At 40.0% G+C, this 19296-nt stretch overlaps 1 protein-coding gene and 1 long non-coding RNA gene across 3 annotated transcripts in view; one reads left to right on the top strand and one right to left on the bottom strand.

Annotated features, from left to right (window-relative positions):
* LOC128930229 (uncharacterized) overlaps window positions 1–19296 on the top strand; it is a 97121-nt gene that overhangs the window by 11212 nt on the left and 66613 nt on the right. The window lies entirely within an intron of this gene.
* CR1 (complement C3b/C4b receptor 1 (Knops blood group)) overlaps window positions 4918–19296 on the bottom strand; it is a 178290-nt gene continuing 163911 nt past the window's right edge. Inside the window, 4 exon segments of the mRNA XM_078357041.1 lie at window positions 4918–13169; window positions 15245–15330; window positions 17814–17916; window positions 18000–18176. Coding sequence (XP_078213167.1) covers window positions 12895–13169; window positions 15245–15330; window positions 17814–17916; window positions 18000–18176 — 641 coding nt within the window. The 3' untranslated portion in view covers window positions 4918–12894.

Raw genomic sequence — 19296 nt, 5'->3', positions numbered from 1 at the left:
AGAAGGGCTTAATAATACAAGTTAGGCAGTATAGTATTTTGCTTACAGTAATATGCCGTATTTCCCATTACAACTGATGTAATCAAAAAATATTTTGGCTTTCTTGCAATTAAAAAGTCACAGGTGAGGTTGCAGTGAGCCCAGACTGAGCCACTGCACTCCAGCCCCAGGGCAAGACTGTCTCCAAAACAGAAGTCACAGGCATTGCATACTTATTCACCAAATTGCCACTGACCTACTCCATTCTGGAAAATAAAGGACATGGGATTTTTTTTCTTGTGATGAGAAATTTTAATTCTAAAAAAGGCCAATTCCCACTTCATTTTTAGTCCTCTTTTAAAAGATACTTCTTCAAAATCCCAAGAAATAAAAGAAATTTGCTAAAGATCCAGCTAATTAGAAGTCCTACTGTGTATCTTTACACTGCCTGCTTGCCCTTCTTTTCTTGGTGACCTAGCTGTATGTGCTTTGCCCATTTTTGTGGGGTGGAAAGAAGTTTGGTCTTTGAATTTTTAAGTACTCTCTAAATAATAAAGCAATGACCCTTTGTGATGTAAGTCGCATTTTTTTCTTGTACTTTATCAGTTGATTTTGCTTATGCTGGGTTTTTTTCCTGACTTTCAGGATTTTAAATTGAAATTCGAGTTCATGTCTCTCTCACTCCTTATATTGCTGTCAAAGTAAATGCAGCAGAATTCACCTTTAAAGCAACTATTAAACAGAATTACACAGACATGAGCAGTAGTCATACATAAAGCTCTCCTTAATGAGCCGATTCCAAATTATAAATATTTTAAAAAGGAAAAACAGCCAACTTGTAAACCAGAAATTCCAGGCAACATATTATTCCTTTAAGTAATCCAAGCTATTTTCTAATCTTAAATGCAGTCTTTTCCCCTGAGTAGATACTGTGTGCTTTTAGCACGAGGCAGAAGGCTGGGGGTTTCCCAGTGATGCACACCAAGAGGGAGGAGCTTTGCTAGGGGGAAGTGGCAGCGTCTTCAAGTGCACATGTCTGCATCTCTGTGAAGTCACTTCAAAAACGTTATGAAGCTTAGATCTTATTCTGTTGAAATCAGTTGGCTCCTTTCCAACCCAACATTTTATTCGAGATGTTCTTCAGCGTTATGGTACTTTGTCAAGGAAGGACACTGAAATAACAGGATGGCTTCATTTAGTTAACAGTATGGTCGACAATTGAATTTCCCAGAATTTATAGACTGATAATCATGATGCTAGCAATCCATATAAATTACAAGGTCATTGGAAGTGTTTATTGCCCCCTGTGATGGCTACCATGTAGGGCACAAGAAATATAGCGTAAATGGAGACATTGAGTAGATAAGAGAGAGATTAATGAGTAACTTGACCTTTTCCTTTTTTAATTTTGTCCAAAGAAAAAGTGTTCTCAGAGTTGTGCTACTAAATAAAGAAATAAGGAGCCTCATTCCATTCTAGAAAATGTACAGGTCACTCAACAAAAGAAGTGTTTTTTTGAGTCTCTTGTTCTAAACCATGGTGGTAGCAGGGGCAGGAACAGGAACTTTTTCTGGAGGGGTCATCTTGGAGGGGGTCAGCTTCAGAAAACAGTCCTCCTCTTCTAATTACACTCAAGAATAAGCTACAGTGGTGGATTTAATACAAGTTACCCAAATGCTTCCCCAGTCATACAGGAGCCTCTCCTTTTAAGGCCAGGAATGGTGTCCTTCCACCAGTGGACAGACCTCCTGATGAGGCCCTCCAGTTCATTTGCTCCTCGGTTATTACTGCCACCAGATTCTTCATCGTCATTCTCCTTTCATTTCACTGGACTTCCCAGCATCACTTGTTACCTGTGTTTTTCCAAACACTCTCATGTCTAAAACACAGCTATGTCTTTGAGCCTGCCTCTTTACTCTGCCCCAGAAGCTGGGTGCACAGGTCTTAACGCTTGGCACAGATTCTAAGTCACATCTCATCTACCATATTTTGACACAGATGATTCACTTTGTTCCAGTGGAACACTGGTCCAAATTCCAAGCTTAAAAGGGAAAATTGAAACAAAAATTTTAAGGACTTTCTACCTACTAAAACACGATCAGTCGTCAGTGCACACAACTTGAGGTGTACTCTGATGTAAAAGAGTATTTTCAAAAAGATGAGGATAAATGAAATTTTCATAAATTCATTTCTCAAATGATTAACATGCTCAATTGATTATTGAACATTTCTCATTTGATTATACTCAGAGATTTGGGGAGATTTTAAAGAAATGTCTATTCAACAGAAGGTGATTTAACATGGGAAAGAAAACACATAAGCGCAAGGTATGGTACATTGTCAGTGGATAAGAATGTGTGAACAGTAAATAAGCAAGTAAATGAATGCAATAGAGTTAACAGGCCAACAACACATGAAATGTCAATTATTATAGGTTATGTACTGTTACGATGATGATAGAAATGTTTGTCATTTGGTGAAAGAAAGCAGGATTCAATATGTGCAATCAATATAATCTCAAGATGTACATGCACATGTAAAATAATATGCAAAGAAGCTTAAGAATTCTGCTAGGTAGAGGTTATTGCAGGTAATTTTTACATTAATTTGTATTTTTTCCTAAAGAGAGACATCATTTTGGACTAGAGTTATTTGGGAGAGCATCTTGGTTGAGTGAATTCCGAGCTGGGTTAATGGAATATAGATAAAAACAAAGATGAAAAAGGCATATGAGATCAACAAGTATGATATCATTTAAGCAGATGTGCTTATTAAATTCAGTCTTAGTTCAATGGACTGAATGTTTGTATCCTTCCAAATTTATATGTTTGTATCCTTCCAAATTTATATGTTGAAAATTTATAGGATCTGTGTTGAGGGCAGAGCCCTTGTGAATGGGGGAAAAGAGACCCCCAAGAGCTCCCTTACTCCTTTCCTCTGCTGTGAGGATACAAAGAGATTGAAGTCTATCAACCAGAAAGTGAGCCTCACCCGACACTGAATTTGCAGTTGCCTTGATCTTGGACTCTTTATCCACCAGAACTACGAGAAATAAATGCTTGGTTTTTAGAAGTTAAATAATGTTTTTAAGAGACAGGTTCTTGCCATATTTCCCAGGCTGCCTCAAACTCATGGCTCAAGCATTTCTCCTGCCTCAGCCTCTTGAGTAGCTGGGACTATATGCAGGTTCCACTGTGCCCTGCTTAAATGCTTATTCAAACTGCCCAGTCTATGGAGTTTTTGTTATAGTTGCCCAACTATATATACCAACAGACGAAGACAGTTGGTATATTAGAACAAGGAGCATCCCAGCACTTTGGGAGGCCGAGGCAGGTGGATCACGAGGTCAAGAGATCGAAACCATCCTGGTCAACATGGTGAAACCCCGTCTCTACTAAAAATACAAAAAATTATCTGGGCATGGTGGCACGTGCCTGTAGTCCCAGTTACTCAGGAGGCTGAGGCAGGAGAATTGCCTGAACCCAGGAGGTGGAGGTTGTGGTGAGCTGAGATCACGCCATTGCACTCCAGCCTGGGTAACAAGAGTGAAACTCCGTCTCAAAAAAAAAAAAGAACAAGGAGCAGCCTTGAAACCTACAGTAAGTTTACCACAAGTTAAAGATGCACTATGTAACTTCATAGAGAATTATGGCAGAAATTTCCCCTTGAGGTAACACTCTTAGTGGTGTTTAGCTCACTCATTCATTTGATTTATTTATTAAGAATCTCTTTGTTCCAGGGACAGTTTAGATATTGGTGAAGATAAGACAAAAATCCCCCACTTCATGGAGGGAGAGAGGCAATAAACAAGGAACTTAATTATTTAATGAATTATAATAAAAGAGGATAATTCTGTGAAAAAAATAAAGCGGGATCAGAGAGACCAGGAATGTGGGGGTTAGGGTGATACTGTCTTTACTAGGATAGTTAAAGTAGGTCACCTTGAACATTATAAAGAAAGTAAGATCATTTCTGTGTGTGTATTCCCTCTATTTCTGTCTCATGTTAGTTTCTTTTCTTTTCTTTTCTTTTGGTTTTTTGAGACAGTGTCTTGCTCTTGTTGCCCAGGCTGGGGTACAGTGGCTTGATCTCGGTTCACTGCAATCTCCACCTCCCAGGTTCAAGCCTCAGCCTCCTGACTAGCTGGGATTACAGGCGCCTGCCACCATGCCTGGCTAATTTATTGTATTTTTAGAAGAGACAGGGTTTCATCATGTTGGCCAGGCTGGTCTCAAACTCCTGTCCTCTGGTGATCCACCCACCTTGGCCTCCCAAAGTGCAGGGGTTTTAAGCCTGAGCCACCACACCCAGCCTCACTTTAGTTGCTTAGGAAGTCTTCAGACTGATTCTGCAGTTTCTGAATTGTCTCCCAGGTTTGAGGAAGACTTCAGCCTGCATCTATCCAGGCCTGGTGTGATTGTGGCTCTCCCATAAAGCAGGCCATCTTGTTCTACACTATCCTATCACTGTCAGTCTTTTTTAGCTCCAGGATAGATGGCTCTTCTGACTTGATGACCACTACGATACTCTCCACTTATATTCTGTGTTTCTCACATGCTTCCTTCTTCTTTACTATGAGGCCATTTATGCCCTTGTCTTTCTGTGAGGAAAGCTTGAGCTCCAGATAAGGAATAATCAGCCCTCCTCACACAGCCACAAGACTTAGCTTATTGGCCACACCCACTCAAAGAGGAATGACTGCATGATTGATTAACCAGCCCAACTCCTTCCAAGATAAGGCACCTCTGCCTTCTGATTATTTAAGTTTATTACTTTTTCTTCCCAATTTTAGCTATGTGTTATTTCTAACATGAGAATCAATGGTGTTTGGTTATACTAATGCACTCACTATCCTGAAACCCCCTTTGCAAAGATTATGAGAATGAAAGAAATCTAACATGGCTGACTCCATCTTGCTTCGAGCCTCACAGGCAGGCTGGCTTCACTCATTCCTGGATGTAGGCCAAGGTAACCATGAAAGGAATTTAGTTTATAATTTAACTTTGGAGCAACGATAATAACAGTCTCTATCTAAAACTAGCTCCCTCCTTGCTCAGGACCTGAAAACTTATGAAAGCCAAAAAGATTAGGATTATGAAAGGGACCTGAACTCTGCTAAGATACAGGCATAGTTTTTATAATCCACTACTGCTCATCAGGAGTCATGTGGCCAGAGGTCAGAAGATTTGTGACTTCCCTAATTGCTCCTATAGATAACATCACTACTGTAGAGTGTGTGAGTGGTCTCTGAGACGTTTTTCAGATTTTTGCATTTGGCAACTGACTGACTCTACCTGGACCTGTGACTCATGACTCAACTGGTCCTGTGGCTTCTACCTAGAGGTGGATACAGCACATGAGGACTGTTTCCCACACCCCCATCCCCAACCAATCAGTAGTACCCATTCCCTAGCTCCCTTCCTACCAAATTATCTATAAAAACCCTAGCCTCTGTGTTCTTGGGGTGACTGAGTGATAACTCCAGTTCTTCCACATGGCTGGCCTTTGTAAATTCAACTCTTTCTTTACTGCAATGTCCCATGATCTCAGTGAACTGATTTTATCTGCACAACAGGCAGGAAGAAGCTGTCAGACAGTTACAATCCCAAGAAGTGAAACAGGCCAAAAATGAAAGTTTAGGAAATGTTTAGAATTTTTCCTGGATTACACATATATAACAGGTTTTAGTGTGGGTTACACTGATGTTTGGGAGGTTTACCTCCCTGACCTTTAAGTGTAATGAGGATCATGATCTTTCTTTCTGCCACATCCCTGGTACCCTGGTCAGAGAGAGAATGGTTGTGCCATGGACGTTACCCTTTAAAAGAATATGAAGAAAATAGGCAGGTTTTACAGCACGAAAACATGAAGAAATGGTACATGCTCTGAGGCTGCTTACACTACACAAGATAATCATTTTTAAAGAAATAATTTTATGAAATGGTTATTGAGTCATGTTTATGCCTGAAGAGGATTAATATGAGGAAATGATCTTCAATCATGTGGGTGAAAGAAATCAATAGTCAGGCTTGTGAATCTTACCCTCCAGATGATTAACAAGGAATAGGCCATAAAGTATGAAGAATGACATCATTAGAAGGGTGGAGATATTCAAATATCTTCAAGATATTAAAGTATTTTGAATATTTTCAAAAGGAAGAAATAATCATTTTCCCTATGTGGTTTTAATTAGAGACTGGTATAAATACTGAAAATTAGAGTCCCAACTTCTTTAAATCAGATTTAATATTTTTTTTAATTAACTCTCAATTGTAGTGGTACTTAATGAGAAACTTTAAGAGGAAAAAATGTACTGACACAGAACATTGTTAAGGTAAAGTGCCCAGCTACTTACCTTTTGTTTTCATAAAGAAAAAGAGCAAAGAATATTTATATGTCCAGCCATAAAATATAGAGAACATTAGTTAGGAAGGATAATGATTTAAATTTAAATCTTGACTAATTCAGTATTTCCCATGAAATTGACTAGGCTGTTTACAGCAAGATCTACTATGACAAACTACTTTTTAAAAAGTGTATTGGCATCTCTCTGAAATATGTAAACTTCAATTTCTGTAAAGCTTGTTGTAGGAAACTGCACTTGTTTAGATTATTTGCTATAGAAAACTGTTCACTTAAAAGTTATAAATTCAGTTTTTTATGGGTATAGACTTTGCTCATCAACCTTATAACATTGCTAGTATTGATTCTGGCCTCATTAATATTGTTATAATTCAATCAACCAGTACAAAAGCTGTATACTCTTTCCTGTCAATAAAGACATTTCTTTATTCAGATCTTAATTTTTGGAAGTCTTTTCTTTTTTTTAAGTTTAAAAAGTTAATGGTGGCCTGGTACAATGGCCCACGCCTGTAATCCCAGCACTTTGGGAGGCCAAGGCAGACAAATCACTTGAGACCAGGAGTTCGAGACCAGCCTGGCCAATGTGGTAGAACCCTGTCTCTACTAAAACTATAAAAATTAAACAGGCATAGTGGCACATGCCTGTAGTGGGAGCCTGACACATGAGAATTGCTTGAATGCAGAGGTGGAGATTACTGTGAGCCTAGATCATGCCACTGCACTTTAGCCTGAGTGACAGAGTGAGACCCCATCTCAAAAAAAGAAAAAGTTAATGGTGTTTACAAAATATTTGTTGATATGTTAAAATATTAAAAGTCTCAATTCTTCCCCGTCAGCCTATGTATGCCATATGATCTGTGTGCCATAAGAGACCCAATCTAACTTCTAGTACTATGATAGGATCTGGGCTTAGAGGTCAGTGTCTGCAATGTCTTAGCAAAACTAGGATATCAACAGCCTCATGAACACCTTTTTAAAAACTCCTTCTGCCTACTTTCACTTTCTGTAAAACTCAACTTCTTCTTAACATGCCGTGTATGTGTGTTTGTGATTTGAAATAGAGTCTCACTTTTGGCGCAACAGTGTAATCTCAGCTCACTGCAGCCTCCGCCTCCCAGGTTCAAGCAATTCTCGTGCTTCAGCCTCCCAAGTAGCTGGGTTTACAGGCATGTGCCACCTGGCCTGGTAATGTTTTGTATGTTTAGTAGAGATGGGGTTTTACCATGTTACCAAGGCTGGTCTCGAATTCCTGCCCACAAGTGATCTGCCCACTTTGGCCTCCAGTAGTGCTTGCTGAAATTAGAAGCATGTGTCATCGTACCTGGCCAAAATGCTGGGGTTTTTTTTAATGTTCTTAGTATCCTATATATTTCCTTTAGTGTGAATACCTCTTCATCTAGACTATGTGTCAAGGGCCTTCTTTATAAGAATTACCACATCTGTTTATGTAGCAATGGGTTTGTTAGTCTTTTACTTTCTTTTGACTTCCAGGAGAGGGTAAGTACAGTTTACATTTCTTGGGATAATATGGGTATACTTACCCTTTTCTGGACTTTAGAATTACCCAGAGAGGAAAATGGTGAATAAAATAAGGAAGATTTTACCAGATAAAGTGCCTAGGCAATAAAACAAGGTAATTAAATGCATGAAGACTATGACTCATAGGTTTTAAACTCTTAGTATCCATTCTCACTACAGATTGTTAATGCTTTTTTTTTTTTAAGGTGTAACTATACATTCTGCTTTACTCTGGGTTTCTGTAGCATTAGCCTTACTCCTACAGAGGTATTATAGTTAAGGGGTGAGCTGAGCTGTTTTGTAACCTTTAGTCCAATATCAGCCTTTCCACAAGTAAGCGAAAACCATATGGTGCAGCTGCCCACTGGCTCTCCATGGCCCTGCCCATGTCTCCTGCCTAAGACTCAACACACAGGCATTTCATTGTGACAATACAGGAGTTTTCTCCCTTGTTGAATTATATATTGAGGTTCTTTGTCCATTTATTGATTGTTGAAGTGCACAGTCTCCACAGATAGGTAGATAGCCTGGTTAGACCGAGGCTACCCCATTCTGTGGTCTTGGGCAAGTTACCTGAACCTCTGTGTCTCAGTGTCCACGTGTGTAAAAAGGGATGTAAGAATACTATGCCACAGAGGAAGCAAACTCTATTAGAAAACTATTCTTCTGATATAGGCAGATCACAGATATGGGCTCAGAAGTCTGGTCTGTGGCTATTTGTGTGAATGGACACTATCACCATTTGGAAGCATACTCCAGGTTGTAACCCAAAGAAGAAGTTGCATTCTCCTACCACATTCAAATAAAGAATTTTTGACACTGATGAATGATTGATTATTCGTTTGTAATGGTTCAAAGACAGTAAAGAAGCTTTGATGAAGGTTACTCAGTATGCATATGACGATGCCAGTGTCACCATATCCTGGCTTAAACTCTTCATTATTTTCTTTCTAGTTGAATTTACAGTTCAAGATATCTTGATCTCTTTTTTACATTTCATTCATTATAGGTAGGTACTCACTGTTAAAGATGCCAGAATTCCTCAGCAAACCCTTCATAAAACTTACCAACTATGAGAGCATTATGTGCACCTAAAAGGAAGACAAAAACCACAAAAACGTCACTCTGGCATGAAACATGATTGAACGGGACCACTGAGCCTGTGACAATTCATCCTGATATTTCTTTAGGACTCAGTCTAATATTTTTTCTAGTTCAAAAAGGCATTGTTTTCACTCACATCCTCTCATTTTACCCTTTGCACTGAGAGAACCCCCCTTTTTTTTGAGATGAAGTCTAGCTCATCCATAAGCTGGAGTTCAGTGGCACTATCATAGCTCACTGCAACCTCTGCCTCCTGTGATCCAGTGATTCTTGTGCCTGAGCCTCCTGAGTAGCTGGGATTACAGCCACATGCTACCACACCCAGCTAAGTTTTGTATTTTTAGTAGAGATGTGGTTTCATCATGTTGACCAGGATGGTCTCGATCTCCTGACCTCAAGTGATTCCTCCGCCTCAGCCTTCCAAAGTGCTCAGATTATAGGTGTTAGCCACCACGCCTGGCTGAGAAGACTTTTTAAAAATAACTATTTTGGTCATAAAAGCAATACAATTACAGAAGAAAAGAAAAAAAATCATCCCAAACCCAGTACCCAAAAAATGTTTTGATACATTCTCTTCTGGCACATTTTTTCATTTGTGTGTTTTCACAAATTTATATACTAGAAATAAAGTTACAATAATGGTAAAGTAATATAATCTAGTAGATGCATCGTAGTGTATTCAATAACTTCTATTGTGCATTTACATTATTTCTAGTTTTATTTTTCTTAAAACCCTTAATAAAATGCATAAAATATTTTTATATTTTACATTATTTCCTTAGATTGACTTTTAGATGGGCTGACTGGCAGGAATAGTTGTATTATTATCCACATACATTGCATAATTGTTTTTCATAAGTGATTTTGCCAATTTACCACAGTACTTTCAACATACAACAATATCAGTTTCATCACACCGTCACTTTTTATTGGTTGTTCACATAAAAGCCTTTCTGTCATTAATTTAGTGAAAAATTAAAAACATAGTACCTTGTGATTTTGCATTTCTTTAGTTCTAATGAGGTTAAACAGTTTCTATGTATTTATGTGCCAAGGCAGAAGGACATTTACACCATTTCTCTAAATCTTGCATCCTAAGGTAGTTTCTTCATTTCCCTGCAGAAACGTTCAGGGCCGTGATGCGTTGAACTATGCAGAACTGAAGAAACTCCATTTACCTTAGAAATGTCATGGAGACATTTTGTGAACTAAGAAGGTCCAGAAGGCGGGGGTAATATTGACAGACAGTCTGGGCGGAACTGAGAGAAGCTAGGTTCTAGGAAAGCAGTTGCTTTAATGAATGGGATGCTGGGTAATGGAAATGGGTAAAGAGGATTTGGGGACGTTTTAATGAGCATCATATAGTGTAATTTTTCCTCTCAAAGACATTCAAGTAAAAACTGCTTTTAGGTTTTACCTATTTTCTGGAGTTGAACTTATTTGTCTAGCATGCAACACCATGCTAATTAGTCTTAAGACAATGTACATAAGGGTTATACATCTTAATTCTGGCTTTAAAGAGGACCTGGAGATTACCCCTTGCTCTGAGGATGATGTTGAAATGAATCAGGCCTCTGATATAAGCGGTCCATTGAAATGAGGAGACAGGGCATCTGAGTATCCCAAGAAACTCTTCCTTCTATGTTGCTTGTACCCAGAGGTTCCCTTTTCTCTTTGGATTGCTATTCTGTTTCAAAACCCTCTGTGGCATTCAAAACACTCCAAGCTTGGACCACCTTCCCAGATTACTTCCTCATCTTCCATTTTAGGAAAGTTCAGGACTGGTATCTTAAGCAATCTATTCCCAAGCCCTAGGGAAAAATACTGGGTTTTATTTTTTCTCTCTGTTTCCATGGTCTCTAAGATCATGAAACTTTGTTTGCCTCTTCTTACTACAATGCAGTAAGATGTCAAAGGCCTAGACTAGATAGGATAAAGAGACTAGGAAAAAGAAGGCAAAGGGGACTGCTTTTAGTCTGAGTGTTAATTCAGAGAGACAGGAGTTTCTCTGTGGTCCAGCCCAATTCATGAGGAGTCTACACGAAAGTCTGAGTTCCAAGAACCTGCTGGTTACCAGTTATTTAGCCTATTCTGATTCTTTGCATGTATCTTCTTCATTCATCTGAAGAATTGCCTGTTATCCAGTGTGTGGGACTTTGGCCCGTTAGCTTTCCATTTCATTATGACAATATTTAAATAATCTCTCTTGATGAATTCTATATTGAGATCCTTTGTCCATTTTTTTATCATTAAAGTGCACAGTCTCTACAGATAAGTAGATTGCCTAGCTGAACCCAGGCTATCCCATTCTGTGCTCTTGTGCAAGTTACTTAAGCTCTCCCTGTCTCAGTTTCTATACCTATAAAATGGGATAACAAGAATACTACCCTCCCTGTAGGTTGTTGTGTAATTAAATTAGAAGGTATCTTTTATTTTTTATTATTTATTTATTTTTTTGAGACAGAGTCTTGCTCATCATTCAGACTGGAGTGCAGTATTGTGATCTCAGCTTACTGCAGCCTTGACCTCCCAGGCTCAGGGGATTCTCACACCCAAGCTCCTGAGGAGCTGAGACTACAAGCATGCACTACAATGCCTAGCTAATTTTTTATATTTCGTAGAGACAGAGCTTTACTATACAGCTCAGGAGTTCAAGAGCAATCTGGGCTCAAGTGATCCTCTAACTTTAGCCTCCCAAAGTGCTGGTATTACAGATGTAAGCCACCATGTCTGGCTTATCTATCTTTTAACAGTGGTACTAAGTATTCATTATATGTTAACTTTTACAACTAGTACCACAACCACCACTATTGCTACCTGTATGATAACACTACTAACCCTTTGCTGTGTTTCCCATATATTTCTTATCTATCTCCTGGCTTAGTTATTTTTCAACATACAGAAGTTCTGCCAAATTGGCCAACAGGTCAAAAAAGTCAACACAATGCTCACGCCTGTAATCCCAGCATTTTGAGAAGTCGAGGAGGGTGGATTACCTGAGGTCAGGAGTTAGAGACTATCCTGGCCAACATTGTGAAACCCTGTCTCTACTAAAGAATACAAAAATTAGCCAGGTGTAGTGGTGAGCGCCTGTAAACCCAGCTACTTGGGAGGATGAGGCAGGAGAATTGCTTGAACCCAGGAGTTGGAGGTTGCAGTGAGCCAAGATTGCACAATTGCGCTCCAGCCTGGGCACCAGTGTGAGACTCTGTCTAAAAAAAAAAAAAAAAATTAAAATGTCAACACCTTTTGTGATTTAATGGTGTTCCGTCCTTCCTGGAGGATGGACCTGGTGTAGGCAGTCACAGCCACAAATGCACCTATGGTAGTCAGGTACTGTCGTTTAAAGCCAAACTAGTACATCAAAGGAATGAGCTGTGGAGGATAAGAGTACGATCTTAAACTCTGCTCTTCCAAGGCCTCCTGAGTTCCCTTTGTTAATGGCGAGGTGAAGCACCAACCAAACATAGTCAGTGGCTTGAAAAAACACTTAGATACAGCATGAAAAGTATAAACCCCTACATCTGCGTTTCTTAAATTACTTTATAGCGTTATCGGTTCTGAAGTAAATTACGTCATCTTCGTATACTTTTTGTGCAGCACATCCATCTATCCAGGATACAGACAACTCGTAGTAGCAGAGGAGGAATCAAAGACTATTTTCTTTAGCATTTGTTTTCAGTACGTTGAAAATATTCTCTGCAAAATGTGGACCTTACCAATTCTCTTCACTGTCCACCCCCTTTTCTCCTTACCATCCCTCACTCCTCACCCCACACGAAGGGCCATCAGATTACCAATAATTGAGACACAGTGTGCCTATCTAGAACCCATTTTTCACTCACTTGGGATGTAGTTTTGTCTCTTGCAGTCATAGCAAAACCATTTTCACAAGCAAAAATGACTGTCTCTATAGAAATATGAAAGTTGTCACCTAGATATTCTGAACCCATTTAGGATATGTGGAAGCAGATACTGACCAGCAGGAGCAGAAAGTTCACAGCGAGGGGCGGGGCTGCTCCAAACCCCATTCCCTTCAGGGTCACTTGTGCAGCGGATGCTCTCCCCAATGAGGTCGAAGGTCATTCCTCTGTCTGGGTGGGGGTTACATGTGTAAGATACTTCTTTTCCATAGGGAATATCTCAAAGGGGAGTTTCTGTGTGACTCCCATTAAGAATAGCTGGAGGATTTGGACAAAATATTTCTAGAAAGAAAACAAGAGCTTTGAGTTCTATTACAGTTTCAAATAAAATGACTGAAATCATGGTAACCTGTGACTGTGCTATGAATAAATCTTTTACTTTTCAAAAAAAAAATATAACTAAGGTGGATGAAATGTAAATCTGTAAGGCTTTTGTTGATAAGGAACTAACTGATGTGAGACCTAAATTACAATTTATTGCAAAAGCCCAACGATGGTGTTTCTGTACCATCCAGGTAGCTATGTTCATAATGAATTTGGAAAGTAATTATTTTTTATTTTAAACAACACCCATGTAGTTGCCTACTTTGCATCAGGCATAATAAGATTCCTGGGTTCTTATTATCTTGACAATGAGGTTCAAGACAAAGTGTTGGCCATCAGAAACCATAAGTTCCAAGGAAATCTATGAACGTTAATGAACATGCATGAACATCTTTAGCAACGTAAATGTTTCTTGGTGATTCAAGATCATTATCATCAGTACCAATACCAAATATCCAATGATCTCATCAGGACACATTGATAAGGCTCTTTTTACCTAGTTTAAGTGGTGCCAAAGAGCCTCTTTTTCTTTCTTCCAAATTATTAGCTATTATTTTTTCTTCCTTTCAGTGTGGTTGAAACAGTTCCTTCCCCAAAACCAACTGATGCTTCTAATTTGGTATGAATTCAGGAAAATATATCCAAGTTTATCAGAATTATGTGTATATAAAAGACTTGTTATATCAAACAATGTTTGACTTCTCATGTTTGAATATTATTTGTTTGTATTTTTCCTGTTTACTTATAGATTTATTTTCAGTTCTATCTGTCTCTGTAAGGTTGAGTTTGTTGGATACTTGAGTTTCCTCAGGTATTGAATTTTTTCACCATAGTACTCACCATAAGATATCCAAATAGATATCTGTAAGTTATTTTAATACAGTACAAATTAAAATAAACATTTTTCAATCAAGAAAAAAAGGTTTAAAAAATTCTTGCCTTGCTTTAGTAGACAGAATAGGATAAATCAGTAATGCCTGATTTATCATGTACTTTTATCTATCAGTTTCTGAATTTTGACATTTTATTTATGCACATGGTTTGGAAATGTAGAACACCATATCATTTCAGACACTGATGCATTCTTTTTGCCCTTCCACCATACTAACTTATCATATAACTCTATTTTATTTTCTCTATAATATAGCCCTATTTACCATTTTATATATTATAATTTTAGAATTTTGTTTACTTATTTCTTTTTTGGTTCATAGTCTGCTTCTCAACAAGAAAATATACTCCAGGAAAGTAGGGAGGCGTCATCACTATTCATTCACATTTCATTGCTTTTTCTACACATGGAAAGTCATGGCACATGGGAAGCCCGGTCATTAAACACTGCAGGCTAAATAACAGGCTGACTAAATTGTTTATGATGTATGAGAAGATAAAAGAACATCAAAATTTGGCTGGGCATGGTGGCTCACACTTGTAATTCTAGGACTTTGGGAGGCCAAAGTGGGAGGATACCTTGACCCCGGGAGTTTGAGACCAGCCTGGACAATATGGCAAGACTCCACCTCTACAAAAAGTACAAAAAATTAGCCAGGTGTGGTGCCATGCACCTGTAGTCCCAACTATTGGGAGGCTGAGGTAGGAGGATTGCTTGAGTCCGGGAAGTTGAGGCTGCAGTGAGCTGTGATTGCACCACTGAACTCTGTCCTGGGTGACTCTTGTCTCAAAAAAGAAAAAAGAAAACAAAAATTTTTTAGAGAGATTACTCCTTGATAAGGAAACTGAAATATAAATGACTGGATAATACTTGCTGCACCTTTATGTCATCTAGTTTCTGGCCACATATTCCCCACAAAATTAAGCACTGTCATTAAACTAAATGATTTACGGATTAGTAACAAAAACACGTGTCACAGAAGACCTACAAGACCTTTCTTGAAATTCTTCCAACAAAGAAGTATTTTTATCAGCAATTTAGTTAAGTAAAGATCCATACAACAGGTGATTTCATGCAGGAAAATACACTGGAAAACAAAAATGAGAGCTATCCAAACTTCATAGTTGTTCTTCCTACTCACGTTCACACACTGGAACACTGCTATTCCAAAGGGCTTTCATTCCAGCCAAAACACAATGACTAGCAGACCTGCCTTTTAATTGGAACCTGAAAAAAAAGTGATAGCAAATGTGTGAGCAATTCCCATCTCTCCCTTGATTTCTTCACTCATAGATGCTCAGCTTCCTCACTACCATTTCCTCCTTGACTAGCATTTGGTTCTTAGATTCAGGCCCAGCTAAAAGTCTCAGTTCATTAGGGATCTGAATTCTTCAGTAGCTGGCAGAAACTCAAAGGCCAATTTATTCTAAAGAATCATGCCACCCTGTGACTGGCAAAGCAATTAGAGCTGATGTTGATAACTGCCATATAAACTTCATAGCCCAGCATCACCTACAGAATGCATGAACCAGACTTCTCCATGTGCACAAGAGCCATAACCTTCAGGTGTCATCTTTCACTGATGGCTCTCTGACATCCCACTTATTTTCATTAATGGGTGAGGCAGAACAACTCTTAAAATGTTAGGCAAAGCAAGGAACATCTAGAAAGAGAATGGGCATTGTTCTTCTTGCCATTGTAATTGTAATGGGCCAAAAGGAGGCTCATAGAAGCATTCTGAACCACATGCTCTGAGAAAAATAGACAGATATCGGGGAAGGAGTCTTTGCCACCCTGAAATGCCCAACTTATTACTGAATCCCACTTCCCTTCTGAAATCTGAAATCATTCTGAAATTGGAAATTATTATTGGGTGATGGACTTTGTAAACGCCAAAGATTCCTTGGAAATCGTTAAAACTAACTGCTTAATTGCCCGAGTTATCCTCCTAGACTCATAGTACACCACCAAGAGTAATGGATACACATAAGCAACTAGTAATACCCCTTGAAACTGATAGAAGCAGGAGGCAGACAAATCCTAGGCAGACATGATTAGGTTCCCAGTGAAACCCGACCTTCAAACTGAAGACAGTTTAAAGCATAGCTACAAGTTCCAGGTAAATCCATGGACTGGATTCAGAACCTCTCCTCTTGTTTGGCATACTTTCCTCTGATTGATTCCCACCCTTCATCTATTTTACATATACCTGCCCTTCCCTAATTGGTTTTTTACACTGTCGTGCCCACCTTTGAGTGGTGGCTTTGTTTTAGCTGCTTTTGCATACTCACAAACCAATCAATACACACTTCCCATTCTGAGTCCATAAAAACCCCAGACCCAGCCACACTGAGAGAATGACCCCCTGACTTCATCTGAGGGACCACCCTTGTATCTTTTCTCTGCTGAGAAACTGTTTTGTCATTCAATAAAACTCTTCTCCACCCTCCTCACTCTTGGATTGTCAGTATAACCTTATTCTTCTTGGATGTAGGACAAGAAGTCAGGACCCACCAAACACAGGTACAAAGGCTATAACACAGTGGTCCTCCATCCTTTGCTGGAGGAGGGCAGCTGCTCCATGTGATAGGAAGCAGCATCAGGCCAAGGCAGCCCTGGAGATGCAGGCCAGAGCAGGGCCATGGGACTGGCAGAGCTGTTAACACAGCGCCATCTGTTGGGCTGCAGGCATTATCAAATGCTAAGAGCTATTAGCACGTTTAACACCCCCTCTGGGGCTTCAGGGTTGTGGGCACCCCTATTTGGGCACTACCATGTTCCCTTCAGTGCAACATGCCTGGTTCAGCTGCAAGCCCCGACAGAGCCCATTACTGTGCCAGTGCTTAGAGTGACCAGCCAGACCCCACACTCTCTTACTCACACACCCCCTCCCACCAAGGGCTGAGCATGCAGTCCTGGCAGCCATGGGATCCATGTCAGAGCACAAGCCAGGCATGGCCCTGTGGGCCAGGTAGACAAGATGTCTCCTGTGGTGAACCCGGACCAGAGCAAGGCCTGGGCAGGGGCGTTACTGGCCAGAGGTCACCGGCTGGCAAACTGGCTCAGAAAAATCCTGCATCAAAACAATTACACTGGCCATTCCTCACATGAAGATATGTAATTGGGTTAAAACATACTTATCTATACAGTATTATAGATTCCACTATTGATTGGTTTTCAGTTTCCTAAAACAACCTTTGCCTTACTTATTATGAGGCAAACAATTTTTGTCCTATTCATCAATTTTTTTCTAGCACAACTTTTATAAAATTATGTTATTTTGCCTCCAAATAAATAAGTACCCATTCATTTCAAGTTCCAACCATGTACTCAAGTTCAGTGACTGTATTTAGGTTTGTACTTGACACTGAGTTGTGTATGCCCTTTCTCTTTGTCTCCTGAAAGTGGTGCCAGTGGGCCGGGCGCTGTGGCTCATGCCTGTAATCCTAGCACTTTGGGAGGCCAAGGTGGGTGGATCACTTGAGGTCAGGAGTTCAAGACCAGCCTGGCCATCATGGTGAAACCCCATCTTAAAAAAAAAAAGTGGTGCCAGTTAGTCCCTACCCTTATTTGAAAACTACCTTTCAATTAAATAATCTCTCTGGGTACTTCTTATCTACTAGTTCAGCCCTTTTTTAGGATTAACTCCCAAACTCAAGAGAGTCATTCTTCACACTGAGTCCTTGGTCTCAACTCTGGGTCTCACTCACCCTTCATCACAAGCAAAGGACACCTTTGCTCCAAGCTGGAGATTAAGTGGAAACAGCACACGGCCATGAGGGAGTTGGCCCAGGAAGTCATCACAGGATTTCACTAGAAGAAAAATTAAAAAACATGAGTAAGACCTCCATGTGAGGGGTACAGAGAGCAATCTGGAAACCAGAGAGTCAAGGCACCTGCACATCTGGGGGCTTCAGGGCTCCAGTCTCCCTGGGGTGTGCAGTGCAGAGAAGCAGCCCCTCTGAGGTCATAGCCAGGCTCACAGCTGTAGAACACTTCCTGTCCAGGTGAAAAGTGGTCCTGATCACCTGGGGTATGCTCACTATGCAGGATTTCTGGAGGTGGCTGACACACTGTGGGAAGGACAGTTCCAGGATACTTGTTCGTTATGGGGAATTTCCTTTGCTATGTCCTATGCTTGCTGAAGACCTCATAGCTAGTAAGTGGTAGAGAAATAGAACCCAATTCTCCCTAGCACAAGACCTCAAATTCACTTGTAAATATACAGGGCATGAGTTTTTTCCCCAGCTCTGGCTATGCATATGGAGTTATTAGTATTTGTGGATTCTTCATCTACATCTTTCATAGGAATGCAATCCCAATTTTCACCCCTGTTATTAGGTAATGAGACTGTCTCCTGAGCCCAAGCCTGTTTTACAGATTTCCCCTCCATTTCTCTGATTGCACACCTATGACTAAAGTACAGCCATACTGTTTCAGGACAGGCATCCCCCCAAATTGTAGCTTACTCTGGAAGGGTTCTTGCCTCACCCAGGAAAGAATTCAAGGATAATCCAGTGGTGCTAGATAGCAATCGTTTAGTGAAAGACACTGCCTCTTGCAGAGCATGGCTAACTCACAGGCAGTGGCAGTGTGACCAGTCAGCAACATATGGGCTCCTAGCAGGCAACTGTATTCATACTCCCATAAACCTATTACATGTAAATTATTATTTTTTAATTTTAATTTTTATTTATTTAATTACTTATTTTGAGATAGAGTCTCACTCTATTGCCCAGGCTGAAGCACAGTGGTTTGATCTTGGCTCACTGCACCCTCTGCCTCCTGGGTTCGAGTGATTTTCCTGCCTCAGCCTCCTGAGTAGCTGGAATTACAGGCATGGGCCACCATACCCAGATAATTTTTGTATTTTTAGCAGAGGCAGGGGTTTTGCCATGTTAGCAAGGCTGGTCTCGAATTCCTGACCTTAGGTGATCTTCTACCTTGGGCTCCCAAAGTGCTGGGATTACAGGCATTAGCCACCTGGCCAATTACATGTAAATTAAGGGGCAGATCAATGCAAAGTGAGGAGATCATTTAGAACTTTTTAGGAAAGGGGCAGTAATTTCCAGGTCATTGCCATGGCGTTTGTAAACTGTCATGGTGCTGATGGGAATGTGAGGGCAGCTAGGGATTGCTTTCATCGCCATCTGCTGGTTCCTGCTAGGGATTGCTTTTGTCGCCATCTGCTGG

The sequence above is a fragment of the Callithrix jacchus genome, chromosome 19 (genome assembly GCF_049354715.1).
Source record: "Callithrix jacchus isolate 240 chromosome 19, calJac240_pri, whole genome shotgun sequence".
Taxonomy (NCBI): domain Eukaryota; kingdom Metazoa; phylum Chordata; class Mammalia; order Primates; family Cebidae; genus Callithrix; species Callithrix jacchus.
Note: the sequence above shows the minus strand (reverse complement) of the source record. Positions and strands in the feature narration are given on the sequence as shown.